Here is a 16,665-nt window from a genome sequence, read left to right on the forward strand (position 1 = left end):
TTGATGAAGATAGGGAAGCTGTGATTTCGTGTATAGGGCAAGGAGGAACAACATCTTGTAGGAGTGAGGAAGAGCCAGTTGTGAGTGTGGGGGAAGTTCGTGAGGCAGTAGGTAAAATGAAATGGGGTAAGGCAGCCGGGATTGATGGGATAAAGATAGAAATGTTAAAAGCAGGTGGGGATATAGTTTTGGAGTGGTTGGTGCAATTATTTAATAAATGTATGGAAGAGGGTAAGGTACCTAGGGATTGGCAGAGAGCATGCATAGTTCCTTTCTATAAAGGCAAAGGGGATAAAAGAGAGTGCAAAAATTATCGGGGGATAAGTCTATTGAGTATAACTGGCAAAGTGTATGGTAGAGTTATTATTGAAAGAATTAAGAGTAAGACGGAGAATAGGATAGCAGATGAACAAGGAGGCTTTAGGAAAGGTAGGGGTGTGTGGACCAGGTGTTTACAGTGAAACATATAAGTGAACAGTATTTAGATAAGGCTAAAGAGGTCTTTGTTTATGGATTTGGAAAAGGCGTATGACAGGGTGGATAGGGGGGCAATGTGGCAGATGTTGCAGGTGTATGGTGTAGGAGGTAGGTTACTGAAAGCAGTGAAGAGTTTTTACGAGGATAGTGAGGCTCAAGTTAGAGTATGTAGGAAAGAGGGAAATTATTTCCCAGTAAAAGTAGGCCCTAGACAAGGATGTGTGATGTCACCGTGGTTGTTTAATATATTTATAGATGGGGTTGTAAGAGAAGTAAATGCGAGGGTCTTGGCAAATAATAGCACCAACCACTCCAAAACTATATCCCCACCTGCTTTTAGCATTTCTATCTTTATTGCATCAATCCCGGCTGCCTTACCCCCTTTCATTTTACCTACTGCCTCACGAACTTTCCCCACACTCACAACTGGCTCTTCCTCACTCCTACAAGATGTTGTTCCTCCTTGCCATATACACGAAATCACAGCTTCCCTATCTTCATCAACATTTAACAATTCCTCAAAATATTCCTTCCATCTTCCCAATACCTCTAACTCTCCATTTAATAACTCTCCTCTCCTATTTTTAACTGACAAATCCGTTTGTTCTCTAGGCTTCCTTAACTTGTTAATCTCACTCCAAAACTTTTTCTTATTTTCAACAAAATTTGTTGATAACATCTCACCCACTCTTTCATTTGCTCTCTCTTTACATTGCTTCACCACTCTCTTAACCTCTCTCTTTTTCTCCATATACTCTTCCCTCCTTGCATCACTTCTACTTTGTAAAAACTTCTCATATGCTAACTTTTTCTCCCTTACTACTCTCTTTACATCACCATTCCACCAATCGCTCCTCTTCCCTCCCGCACCCACTTTCCTGTAACCACAAACTTCTGCTGAACACTCTAACACTACATTTTTAAACCTACCCCATGCCTCTTCGACCCCATTGCCCATGGTCTCATTAGCCCATCTATCCTCCAATAGCTGTTTATATCTTACCTTATCTGCCTCCTCTTTTAGTTTATAAACCTTCACCTCTCTCTTCCCTGATGCTTCAATTCTCCTTGTATCCCATCTACCTTTTTCTCTCAGTGTAGCTACAACTAAAAAGTGATCTGATATATCTGTGGCCCCTCTATCAACATGTACATCCTGAAGTCTACTCAACAGTCTTTTATCTACCAATACATAATCCAACAAACTACTGTCATTTCGCCCCATATCATATCTTGTATACTTATTTATCCTCTTTTTCTTAAAATATGTATTACCTATAACTAAAGCCCATTCTATACAAAGTTCAATCAAAGAGCTCCCATTATCATATATACATATATATATATATATATATATATATATATATATGTATATATATATGTATATATATATATATATATATATACATATATATATATATATATATATGCGATAAGATCACAGTAAACAGGTGATTTCAGAATATGCAAAACAACCACTGTGAAAGAATAGAGAAATTCCAAGCGCTTTCGTGACTACTCACATTATCAAGGAACAATGAAAGTAGAGCATCAAAGGAAGGTATATGAAGGGTCTAGCCCACAACTCACTATCAGATCCCACAACAAAGGAACACCTGACTCGCGACTCATAAGAAAGAGAACACTGCAGCAGGCCCGCCGGCCCAACTAGACAGGTCCTTCACACAACCCACCAACAAACTATTCTACCCAAGAAATAAGAATTTTAAAAATTATTATTTGTCCAATGAATTATTAAATTTTCCCAAATTCATATTATATATATATATATATATATATATATATATATATATATATATATATATATATATATATATATATATATATATGTATATATATATATATATATATATATATATATATATATATATATATATATATATATATATATATATGCATATATATATATATATATATATATATATATATATATATATATATATATATATATATATATATATATATACATATATATATATATATATATATATATATATATATATATATATACATATATATATATATATATATATATATATATATATATATATACATATATATATATATATATATATATATATATATATACATATATGTATATATATATATATATATATATATATATATATATGTATATATACATATATATATATATATATATATATATATATATATATATATATATATATGTATAAATAAGTATATATATATATATTTATACATATATATATATATATATATATATATATATATATATATATATATATATATGCTTAATAATAACCCACATGGAGACAGAAGCTCAGAACATTAATTGATCAGTATATCTGGACACCCTGCTGGGTTTTTTTTTCACCACATACACAAATGAAAGGAGACCATGAATTTATCGGAAGGTTACACCTCTTTAACGTACAGGTGAGCATGGAGCTTCAGGTCAGCGCATAGGAAGACAGGTCAAGGTGTGAGTGTGATGACAGGTTTTGAGGTAAAGCTTAAAATTTGGGTAGGAAGCTCGTCTTTGCTATGTGATTTCTGATCTTGTACTGGCGAATTTTGAAATAACGTCTGGTGTGCATTGCCTTTGTGAGATGTTAAAATAAAGGATGGGAGCTATAAGGGCATTTAATATGATTTTCCGTTATGTTGTTGAAGTGTAATTTGTGTTTGATGGCGAATAAAAACTCATCGTTTTGCCCACCCCTAATCTTCTACAATTTTTTTTCAGGTTTACTGCAAAGATACTTTGTATGTAGTGTGAGCAAGGAACCATGTACCTCCATAGTTAAGATAACTGTCACTTCTATACTCTACCAATATTAACCACTCATTATATTTACTGATACAGGTACACATATGATTTACGTTGAATCAGTCGACAATGTAGAAGGCATTAGAGATTATTAAAAAAACACTACACTTTCTAATTGATAAAAACAGAAGAAATTTAATTGAACTATGATATCACACATGAAAATCCTTAATACGAAAGATTCTTCTGAGATATTAGCAAGGTCTCAGCTACGACTGAGAGTCATTACTGAGAAATATTCACTCACCTTACAGCATCGACAAAGGTCGACAGGAATTCGTCATGCAACGACTCCTCTACAAATATACGTGAAGTGCAAAGACGAGTCTGAAACATGAAATGTGAATTACTTGACAAAATATAAAGTTATATATACATCCATATTTTTTTTGGGCCACATCCACTGCCCATCGAGGCTGGGTGACCTAAAAAGAAAAACGTAAGGTTTTCTTTTAAAATTTACTAATTTATACAAATGAAGGGGTTACTAGCCCCATGTTTCCGGCATTTTATTCGCCTCTTACAACACACATGGCTTACGGAGGAAGAATTCTTTTCCACTTCCCCATGGAGATAAGAGGAAATAAAGAACAAGAACTATTAACAAAATAGAAGAAAACCCAGAGGGGTGTGTATATATGTGTGTACATGTAAGTGTAGTGTGATCTAAGAGTAAGTAGAAGCAACAAGATAAACCTGGTATCCCGAGTGTATGTGAGACAGATAAAAGACACCAGCAATCTTTCCGTCATGTAACATAATTACAGGCTTCCGTTTCACACTCACTTGGCAGGACGGTAGTACCTCCCTGGGTGGTACTAATTTGTACAGGAGAAGTGATTATTAGCCTCTTATCCCCGGCATTTTAGTTACCTTTTATGACTCTCATAACTTATAAAGGAAAGAATTAGTTACATTTCTCAGTGGAGATGAGAGTGAATAAATATGAACAAGACTTATTAAGAAAATAAAAGAAAACTCCCATGGATGTGTATATGTATACGTGTTCATGAACGTACATTGTGAGCTAAGTGTCAGTAGAATTAGTAAGTTGTGACTGTGATATTGCGTGTTTATGAGACAGAAAGATAAGACAACAGCAACCCTGCCATTGTGTACAACAGTTACAGGATTCTCTTTCACACGCATTTGGGAGCACTGTAGTACCTGCTTGGCGGTTCCTGTCTGCCAGCCTCCTACCTAAACATACACACACACACACACACACACACACACACACACACACACACACACACACACACACACACACACACACACACACACACACACACACACACACACATATATATATATATATATATAATTATATATATATATATATATATATATATATATATATATATATATATATGTGTGTGTGTGTGTGTGTGTGTGTGTGTGTGTGTGTGTGTGTGTGTGTGTGTGTGTATGTTTAGGTAGGTCCTGGTAGGAGTTTGGCAGACAGGAACCGCCAAGCAGGTACTACAGTGCTCCCAAATGCGTGTGAAAGAGAATCCTGTAACTGTTGTACACAATGGCAGGATTGCTATATATATATATATATATATATATATATATATATATTTATATATATATATATATATATATATATATATATATATATATATATATATATATATATATATATATATATGAATGATATCCATAGGAATATGACATTCAAGCAGATTCGTTCAGGAAAAAGGTTCTATCCAGAATAACAGAAATTGGTGCCGGGCCGAGAAACAGACCAGCCAATCTATTATCATTGATTACGTTGCACTTAGGAGATTTTCTAATGTAGTATTAAGAATCTAAGAAGAAGAATATAGTATTAAAGAAATGGCTCTAGGGACATTTCACTTAAACGAAAGAGATAAGTCCCTAGTTTTTCAAATAAAGAGGTTAACCGCACCTAACTCTTTAACTGACATTGGTCAAACACAAGGAGAAGGCAGGGAAAGCTGACTTTAAGTACCTTCTCAATTAGTCAGTTTGGAACTATGACATTTTTGAGAGTACAAGAAATTCATGTAGGAATCCAGCTTAATGTTATGTACTAAGGCCTCAATTATATAAGAGTCAAGTTTGAATAATCCAAAATTATTATTATATAGTTAACATTTATCATGTTTTATAATCACCAATTCTAAAATATTTCTTTCTAGCCAAAAGGAACAATAAACTACGACGCTGGCTTCCGACATTTTTGCTGGGTTATTGGAGTTTATGTCGAATATTGTTGTTAAGGTAACCTAACATCTAGAGGTTTGCCAGTCTGTCCCACATAATATAAGTTGCAGATATGGCAACCAATCCTGTAAACACCGCCAACACAGTACTGAGAGGAATTCTTGATCAAAAACTACTTCGTATGTTGAATTTTTTTTTTAGGGCATTTAGCAGGACAGATAACTTCTCACTGAATGGGAGAACCAGCACATTCTTTATCTGATGTGTTATTCTAGGTTCAGTCTTATGATAAGTTTTCCAAGCTGCCAGCAAAACCACTTCTATAAACTCCGTAGGGTAACGTAGTTTCGTAGCAATATCAAAGATTTCCCTATTTTCCTCATCATGGAACTCTGGGCTGCACACTCGGTAAGCTCTCTGAAACAGTGGGACAGACCCTACTTTTTACAAATATTTGATGATGTGAGTAGTAGTGCACTTATGAGCCAACATGAGTGACCTTCCTATAAACTGTAAACTTGAACATTCTATCAACAAGGTGGATTAAAACATCTAACGGTCTTAAAGAATGAAAAATGGAACTTAGTGAACCTATAACCATTCTTTTCAGTGTGTCACTACAGATGTGTCACTATAAGACATGAGCTGTAAAACAGCTCATGTCTTGTAGTGACATGACCGGTTCTCACTCTTATTTTTCCTTATTTATACAGACCCTTATTTGACAAACGTGCTTCTGTCCATGAGAAAGCATTTTTTCCCATATAAAATGTTCTGCCATGTTCTGACAGTCTGTGGTTTGGGACTATCAAAAAAACTTACTGAATTTTAAGTACACAACATCGTATCCTTTATCATGGTCCACTGCCTCAAATGCCTTACAAAAGACAGTCAATAAATTTGTTAGGCATGATCGGCCCCTTTTTTTAATGTGTTGAGACTCATTAATCAAATTATACTCCTCGAGATGGTACCTAATTATATCTGCTATTATGGATTTTGATAATTTTCCCCACAAATTATATCAGGATGACTGAGTGGTAATTTACTGGATGGGACTTGTCACCCGTCTTAAAGATAGGAATCACATCAAGTAACTTCCACATATCATTTACAACGCCATCTGCAGAGACACAGTGAAAACACTGGTTAGGGGATCCATTAAGTTCCATTTTTAATTCTATAAGTTTCCTTGAGGAAAAGTTCATCAGGCAAAGGGGACTTATTTTGCTACAATCGTTCGACCTGTTTAATAACAATATCTCCCATTTAATCACTTGTTTCCCTCAGGTCCAGTGTGGTAATTAATTACCGGAAAATGGTTTATTTTTTAGTTTGAAGATTGAAAGAAAATATCTTGAAATTTAGCACATTTTTATATGTGTGTTTTCTCTCAGTCTTTTTTTACCTGATTTACTGCAGCAATTTAAGTTTTTTCATTATGAACGGGGAAGAACTTACACATGAACGTGGCACTCGTCAGGCGCGTCTCAACTCTCTAAATTAAACTGTATCTCAGTTATAGCTTAAACATCAATGTTTCTCACACATGCAACCACTTTAATCTCATCCATGTTGTTTTTAGCACTGCGACAGTTTGTGTAAGAAATGCTTAGAAACCTCCTTCGCTTTCTCTTCTCCTTCCTCAGCCTTACCCTCTCTACTGTCTCTGCTGCTTCCATAACTACCTAATGCCACCGAATCTCCAAGATTAGGTGGCATCAGGTGGTATAAATGCCATCTCCAAGATTCACAACATCACAAGAGGAAAAAATCGTACTGCCCAACTTTTAATACCATATTACTCCCCACAACCTCCATACTTCTAAATATTTTTAGTCTAAAGCAGCAACAGTCCCTATCCCCTGAAATATATGTAGGTGATACCCCCTGACCTAGAACAATTAACCCTACCCCCTGGCATACATGTCTTTTTCTGTCATAAAAAACGTGCCAATTTTCAATAAATGATGCTGCAGTATCTTTAAGAGTGTTTGTTCAGCCAATAATTCACTCCAGCTACCCTGGACAGCCATTCACTTCCAATTCCCTTTCATGTGCAAATGACCACATATTTCAGGAATTCCTTCCTTCTTAGTTTTGTATTACAGTGTTAATGAGGTCTTCACATCTACGCTTGCCAACATCATTATTTCCGGCAATGAGGCAGAAAATAGGATTCACTCTTTAAATAATAATCCCAGTCCATAACAGTAACAATGTTCTTTCTTTGACTTAAGGTCTTCGTTGGGTCTTTGGTTGGTCCACATTCATCTGGTACCACTGCAAAGGAAGTGATCTGGCAGAAGATATAGTCACTTGTCAACTCCTCGGCTACGTTGGATCGTATGACTACAAGGCTGTTTTTACGACACTGAATATCCCAACAGAACGAGGTGAAGAATCTACAAGTATAATCTGGCTGTGGGAAAGAGGAATCTGGTCAGCCCTTCGTTATGAGCTTGCCATCTCCGTTTGGAATTCTCTTCTCCAAGGTGATGTTGACAACCAGGTGAATGACTTCACTGGACACATCCTTAATCTATGACAAGAACACAGTTCTCACCGGCAGCATGTGTCGAAGCCTACAGATCAGATTTGGTTCGGCTTTCGTTGTAAAGAGGCTGATACTGCTAAGTACAAGTTTCGGAGAAGGTATAAGAGACATTCCACTACCTATAACAGGAACCTGCACAGGCAAGCCTGTAGGTATATTGTTGAAGTTCAGAAGTAGGTCATCTCTAAATGGGAGACCGATATATAAAGAAAGATAGCATCACGTAGAGTGGGCTTCGAAATCTAGTGGCCCTTGGTCAAGGACAGGCAAAGTTTTCGGCCTCATGAACTTATTCCACCTCAAAATCAACAGGATAGGACCACCTGTACTAGTCGTCAGGAGAAAGTTGGCATCTTTGCCGAACACTTTGCTGCCAAGACGCAAGTTTCTGATCCAGCAAGGGACCCTCCTTGGCTAGCTGCAAGACTTGTATCAAAACTGCCAGTGGTGACAATGAGGCAGGAGGTGCAGCTTCTTCTTAAATCGCTAGACCAAGAAAAGGCTGTGGACCCAGACAAGTTAAGCCCAAGATTGCCGAGTAGAAGTGCAGGCCAGCTACCAGCACCTCTAACTCGGATGTATCAGCACTGCCTAGTATCGTGTAAATTGCATTCTTTGTGGAAAGAGACAATTGTAGTCGCTGTTCACGAAAAAGAATCGCAAAGCAGAAATCAGCAACTGTAGACCATTAAAATGGTATAAAATACCGACAGGTTGTTAGGTAAGACACATATGCAATGGTTAGGTATCTTTATTTCAAAACGCTTCGCCTACAGAGTAGGCTTCTTCAGTCGAGTACAGAAAAGTTGAAGGAACAGAAGATACTTGAAGACGATGTAATCAGTCCATCACCCTTGAAGTATTGAGGTGGTCAGTCCCTCAGTCTAGAGAAGAGTATTGTTCCATAGTCTTAAACAATATGAAGTTGAAGTGACAGGATGGAGCCTTATATAACACCAGGAGGTGAGATGTAGGCCACTAGTAGAGGTAAGAATGTTGTCGTTGGAAGGTCAGGTCCCTCTCAAGTCCAGCCATTCTCACTAGTAGAAGTTGACAAAGTTGATTTCAGGTCTGTACCAAGATACCCTTGTGTTACAGTGTCTGACAGAGTGAACATTAAAATGGTATAAAATACCGACAAGTTGTTAGGTAAGACACATATGCAACAGTTAGGAATCTTTATTTCGAAACGTTTAGCCTACACAGTAGGCTTCTTCAGTCGAGTACAGAAAAGTTGATAGAAGCAGAAGATACTTGAAGACGATGTAATCAGTCCATCACCCTCCTGGTGTTATATAAGGCTCCATCCTGTCACTTCAACTCCATATTGTTTCAGACTATGGAGCAATACTCTTCTCCAGACTGAGGGACTGACAACCTCAAAACTTCAAGGGTGATGGACTGATTACATCGTCTTCAAGTATCTTCTGCTTCTATCAACTTTTCTGTACTCGACTGAAGAAGCCTACTGTGTAGGCGGAACGTTTCGAAATAAAGATTCCTAACTATTGCATATGTGTCTTACTTAACAACTATAGACCAGTGTAACTCCTGTCAATCACTGGCAAGGTCTTTGAGACAATAATCTGAAGACTGCCACTCACTTGTTTGCGATCGTCAATATGGCTTCAGAAAAGATTACTATGCTGCTGATCTGTTGTTAAACCTCTCCACTAAGTGGCACCAGCCACTGGATGAATCCAAAGTCAGTTTTAGTCGTGCAGTAACACTGGGCATTGCTGGTGCTTGCGACCGAGTATGGCACCAGGGACTCTTGGCAAAACTGCAAGCACTGAGAATTGCAGGCTGTTCACTATGTCTCCTCAGTGATTACCTTCATGGTAGATCTTTAAGTGTCGTTCTCAATAGGACAGGGTCAGCAAAACATCCTACTGGGACAAGTGTTCCACAGGGAAGCGTGCTTGGACCATTCTTATGGAATGTCTACTTCAATGACCTTCTTTATCTCATCCCAGAATCCCATGCATGTACAGATCACTGCACTCTGATATTTACTTATTCAAGAGAGGAAATACCAGCTGCTGTAAGTTAAATCTGTAACTATCTAAGAGCTATATCAGCTTGGGAAAAACGATGGCAGGTAACATTTGCTCCTTTGAAAACACGTATAATGATGGTCACTAGGCACCATGATGGTAATGCCGGAGCAGTAGTAAGTATGAATGGAAAAGAGGTGGTACCTGGGGACGAAGTTGACATCCTTGAGGTGAAATTTCACTTCAAACTGACCCTGAAGAACCACGTTGTAACTCTTGCAAACAAGGGAGCCAGGAAGCTTAGAGCACTTTAACGTATCTCTCATCTGCTCGACTGTAGAGGTTGCAAAATTGTGTACGAAGCACAAGTACGCCCACAGCTTGAGTATGCTCTGCTATCTTGAACTGCATACCCCCATCTCATTTGCGATTTCTTGACAGAGTAGAGAACAGAGCAAGACGCTTCATATGTCCCTTGGACCCAGCCAGGATAGAACTGTCATTTCAACAGAGCCTTCAACACCGGAGGGATGTAGGCGGCCTTACTGTTATGTAGAAGGCCAATATTGTCAAAGTACCACCCAGGGCTCCACCCCGAAGACAGCGAAAAGTGAGTGAGGCTCTACACAACAAGACGGACAGCAAGCCCTCGCGACATCTAAGATCATTTATTCCTAAGAAAACTCGAGTTTGAAACATGTTCGTACAGCATAATTATACCACCGAAATAAAGGCAGTTGATTAAATGAAACTGCTAGCCCAAAGATGGCTCCAACTTCATCCTGTTCCCTATTTGCATGTCTCATCACAATAATAAACATTTATATGAGCTGATGCCTGTAAACAAAGGTAGGAATCCTTAATCTAACTTTATAAAACCCTGTGTAAAAAGAAGAGAGAGGGAGAGAGAGAGAGAGAGAGAGAGAGAGAGAGAGAGAGAGAGAGAGAGAGAGAGAGAGAGAGAGAGAGAGAGAGAGAGAGAGAGACAGACAGACAGACAGACAGACAGACACAGACAGACAGACAGACAGACAGACAGACAGACAGACAGACAGACAGACAGACAGACAGACAGACAAACAGACAGACAGACAGACAGACAGAAGCCGGGTATAAACTCACCTCTCCTTGGTTGATAAAAGAGTTGCGTCTGAGAGTTGCTACACACCGCTCCAGATCACAGTCACTGAAGACCACTGCTGCGTTGTTACCACCAGCCTGTCAACCACACCATTAAAGTCTCTCCTATAGTGAGCATTTTTTTATGTCCTACTTAATAGTACAATTATCAAGTGGAATTAAACTTAGTGAATAAAGGGTCGAACTTGTATCACGCTTAATTCTTAACAAACTACATGAATTTACAGCATCACACAAGAATTATTCATAGTAATCATCTATTGTAAAACACAGGTAATAAATTAGTCGACAGAAAATTCAGTTGTGAGCTTAAGTCGTTGATTTCCTAGGAATAATCAGGTAACAGGCACAATACTCTCCTCTATACACTTACAAACACATCTACACATACGCACACAAACAAACAAACCCACATATACTCGTTTACACTCACAAACACATATCAACAAATACACATCCACACACAAATCTACATATATGTATATACACCCACACATACACTGACATGTACATCCACAGACACATACATTTCAACACTTGCAGCCACACATACATCATATGCGCACAAACAGATACACTTCCACCTACACATATCCACCCAAAAATCATGCCTACATATAAACATATCTAAATCCAGACTTAAAAATACTCACACACGCATAAACACAAACACACACACACACACACACACACACACACACACACACACACACACACACACACACACACACACACACACACACACACACACACACACACACACACACACACACACACATCTCTCCATGGGTCCTGAGAAAGGGAGCAGAGGTGCTATGTGTACCCCTAACAACAATATTAAATACATCTATCGAAACAGGGAGATTGCCTGAGGCATGGAAGACAGCAAATGTAGTCCCAATCTTTAAAAAAGGAGACAGACATGAAGCATTAAACTACAGACCAATGTCACTGAATGTATAGTATGCAAAGTCATGGAGAAGATTGTCAGGAGAAGAATGGTGGAACACCTAGAAACGAATGATCTCGTCAACAGCAGCCAACATGGTTTCAGAGACGGGAAATCCTGTGTCACAAACCTACTGGAGTTCTATGACATGGTGACAGCAGTAAGACAAGAGAGAGAGGGGTGGGTGGATTGCATTTTCTTGGACTGCAAAAAGGCGTTTGACACAGTTCCACTCAAGAGATTAGTGCAAAAACTGGAGGACCAAACAGGGATAACAGGGAAGGCACTACAATGGATCAGGGAATACTTGTCAGGAAGACAGCAGTGAGTCATTGTACGTGACGAGGTGTCAGAGTGGGCACCTGTGACCAGCGGGGTCCCACAGGAGTCAGTCCTAGGACCAGTGCTGTTTCTGGTATTTGTGAACGACATGGCGGAAGAAATGGACTCCGAAGTGTCCCTGTTTGCAGATGACGTGAAGTTGATGAGAAGAATTCATTCGATCAAAGACCAGGCAGAACTACAAAGGGATCTGGACAGGCTGCAGACCTGGTCCAGCAATTGGCTCGTGGAGTTCAACCCCACCAAGTGCAAAGTCATGAAGATTGGGGAAGGGCAAAGAAGACCGCAGACGGAGTACAGTCTAGGGGGCCAGAGACTACAAACCTCACTCAAGGAAAAAGATCTTGGGGTGAGTATAACACCAGGCACATCTCCTGAAGCGCACATCAACCAAATAACTGCTGCAGCATATGGGCGCCTAGCAAACCTCAGAACAGCATTCCGACATCTTAATACGGAATCGTTCCGGACCCTGTACACCGTGTACGTTAGACCCATATTGGAGTATGCGGCACCAGTTTGGAACCCACACCTAGCCAAGCACGTAAAGAAACTAGAGAAAGTGCAAAGGTTTGCAACAAGACTAGTTCCTGAGATAAGAGGTATGTCCTACGTGCAAAGGTTTGCAACAAGACTAGTTCCTGAGATAAGAGGTATGTCCTACGAGGAGAGGTTAAGGGAAATCAACCTGACGACACTGGAGGACAGGAGAGATACGGGGGGACATGATAACGACATACAAAATACTGAGAGGAATTTACAAGGTGGACAAAGACAGGATGTTCCAGAGATGGTACACAGCAACAAGGGGACACAGATGGAAGTTGAAGACACATATGAATTACGAGGATATTAGGAAGTGTTTCTTCAGCCACAGAGTAGTCAGGAAGTGGAATAGTTTGGGAAGCGATGTAGTGGAGGCAGGATCCATACATAGCTTTAAGCAGAGGTATGATAAAGCTCACGGTTCAGGGAGAATGACCTAGTAGCGACCAGTGAAGAGGCGGGTCCAGAAGCTTGGACTCGACCCCTGCAACCTCATCTAGGTGAGTACACACACACACATAGAAGCTAGAGGATCAGGCACATATAACAGGAAGGGCACTGCAATGGATCAGAGATTACCTAACAGGGAGGCAACAACGAGTCATGGGCCGTGATGAGGTATCACAGTGGGCGCCTGTGACGAGAGGGGTCCCACAGGTGTCAATCCTGGGACCAGTGCTATTCTTGGTATATGTGAACGACATGACAGAAGGGGTAGACTCAGAAGTGTCTCTGTTTGCAGACGATGTGAAGTTAATGAGGAGAATTAAATCAGATGAGAACCAGACATGTCTACAAAGAGACCTGGACAGGCTGGACGCGTGGTCCAGCTACTGGCTCCTAGAATTAAACCCCCCTAATATAAAGTCATAAAGATCGAAGAAGAGCAAAGAAGACCGCAGACAGAGTATAGGCTAGGCGGCTAAAGACTGCAAACCTCAAAGAGAAAGATTTAGGGGTGAGTATAATACTGAGTACGTCGCCAGAAGCACACATTAACCAGATAACTGCTGCGGCAGGTGGGCGCCTGGCAAACCTGAGAATAGCGTTCCGGTACCTCAGTAAGGAATCGCTCAAAACTCTATATACCATGTACGTCAGTCCTTACTGAAGTATGCAGCACCAGTTTGGAACCCACACCTGGTCAAGCACGTCAAGAAATAAGAGAACGTGCAAAGGTTTGCAACAAGGCTAGTTCCTGAGGTAAGGGGAATGCCATACGAAAGAAGGTTAAGGGAAATGGGTCTGACGACACTGGAGGACAAGAGCGTTAGGGGAAACATGATAACGACATACAAAATACTGAGAGAAATAGATTAGGTGAACAGAGAGAAATGATGTTCCAGAGATGAAACACAGAAGCAAGGGGTCACAATTGGAAGCTGAAGACTCAGATGAGTCAAAGAGATGTTAGGAAGTATTTCCTTAGTCATACAGTTGTCGGGAAGTGGAATAGTCTGGCAAGTGATGTAGTGGAGGTAGAAGCCTTACATAGTTTTAAGACGAGGTATGATAAAGCTCATGGAGCAGGGAGAGAGAGGACCTAGTAGCGATCAGTGAAGGGGCGGGGCCAGAGCTATGTATCGACCCCTGCAACCACAAAGAGGCGAGTACAAATAGGTGAGTACACACACACACACAGCATTCCGACATCTTAATAAGGAATCGATCATGACCCTGTACACTGTGTACGTCAGACCCATATTGGAGTATGCTGCACCAGTTTGGAACCACACCTAGCCAAGCACGGGAAGAAACTAGAGAAAGTACAAAGGTTTGTAACAAGACTAGTCCCGGAGCTAAGGGGTATATCCTACGAGGAGAGGTTAAGGGAAATTGACCTGACGACGCTGGAGGACAGGAGAGATAGGGGAATACGATAACGAAATATAAAATACTGAGAGGAATTGAGAAGTTGGATAGACAGGATGTTCCAGAGATGGGACACAGCGAGACGGGATCACAGAAGTTGAAGACTCAGATGAATCACAGGTGTGAAAGGAAGTATTTTTTTCATTCACAGAGTTGTCAGGATGTAGAATGGTCTGAGAAGTGATGTAGTGGAGGCAGGATCCATACAGCTTTAAGAAGATGAATAATAAAGATCATATAGCAGGAAGAGTAACCTAGTAGCGGCCAGTGACATGGCAGGGTCAATAGCTTTGACTCGACCGCTGCAACCACAACTAGGTGAGTATACACACCACACACACACACACACACACACACACACACACACACACACACACACACACACACACACACACACACACACACACACACACACACACACATACACACACACACTGTCCTACGAAGAAAGGTTAAGGGAAATCGGCCTGACGACATTGGAGGACAGGAGGGTCTGGGGAGACATGATAACGACATGCAAAACACTGCGCGGAATAGACAAGGTGGACAAAGACAGGATGCAACACAGAAACAAGGGGCCAGAATTGGAAGTTGAAGACTCAGATGAGTCAAAGGGATGTTAGGAAGTATTTCTTCAGTCATAGAGTTGTCAGGCAGTGGAACAGCCTAGAAAGTGACGTACTGGAGGCAGGAACCATACATAATTTTAAGACGAGGTTTGATAAAGCTCATGGAGTAGGGAGAGAGAGGACCCAGTAGCAATCGGTGAAGAGGCGGGGCAAGGAGCCATGGCTCGGCCCCTGCAACCACAAATAGGTGAGTACAAACACACACAAGCACACACACACACACACACACACACACACACATACACACACACACACACACACCCACGCACACACACACACATACACATACAGGGCAAAGCTCCTGATCATGGGTGACTTAACCACAAGGAGATCGATTGGGAGAACTTGGAGCCACAAGGGGGCCAAGATACATGGAGGGCTAAGATGGTGGAGGTGGTACTGGAAAACTTCATGTACCAACACGTAAGGGACACTACAAGAGAGAGAGGAGAGAATGAACCAGCAAGACTGGACCTAGTATTCCCCTTGAGCAGTGCAGATATTGAGGACTTTACATATGAAACACCCCTTGGGGCCAGCGATCATGTGGTTTTAAGCTTCGAATACACAGTAGAGCTACAAGTGGAGGGGGAAGCAGAAAGGCCAGGGCGAATGAAGCGAAACTACAAGACAGGGGACTACACGGGAATGAGGAACTTCCTGAACGGGGTTCAGTGGGACAGAAAAGTGGCAGGGAAGCCAGTTAATGAGATGATGGAATATATAACAACAATGTGCAAGGAGGCTGAGGAGAGGTTTGTACCCAAGGGTAACAGGAATAATGAAAAAGCCAGGATGAGCCCATGGTTCACCCAAGGGTGCAGGGAGGTAAAAACCGAGTGTGCTAGGGAATGGAAGAAGTATAGAAGGCAAAGGACCCAGGAGAATAAGGAGAGCAGTCGTAGAGCCAGAAATGAATATGCACAGATAAGAAGGGGGCCCCAACGACAATATGAAAACGACAAAGAAGCGAATGCCAAATCTGACTCAAAGCTGTTATACAGCCACATCAGGAGGAAAACAACAGTCAAGGACTAGGTAATCAGGCTAAGGAAGGAAGGAGGAGAGACAACAAGAAATGACCATGAAGTATGTGAGGAACTCAACAAGAGATTCAAAGAAGTGTTCAC

General features: G+C 40.3%; 1 protein-coding gene across 3 annotated transcripts in view; it reads right to left on the reverse strand.

Annotated features, from left to right (window-relative positions):
- The window catches only part of LOC128686027 (2-aminomuconic semialdehyde dehydrogenase), a 107,766-nt gene that overhangs the window by 19,463 nt on the left and 71,638 nt on the right, over positions 1-16,665 (reverse strand). For all 3 annotated transcript variants that reach the window (XM_070083442.1, XM_070083441.1, XM_070083440.1), the window contains exons 6-7: positions 11,180-11,275; positions 3,558-3,637 (exon numbers count right to left, since the gene is read on the reverse strand). In XM_070083442.1, coding sequence (XP_069939543.1) covers positions 3,558-3,637; positions 11,180-11,275 — 176 coding nt within the window. The remainder of the gene's footprint in view (positions 1-3,557; positions 3,638-11,179; positions 11,276-16,665) is intronic.

This window comes from Cherax quadricarinatus, chromosome 9 (assembly GCF_038502225.1).
Source record: "Cherax quadricarinatus isolate ZL_2023a chromosome 9, ASM3850222v1, whole genome shotgun sequence".
NCBI lineage: Eukaryota > Metazoa > Arthropoda > Malacostraca > Decapoda > Parastacidae > Cherax > Cherax quadricarinatus.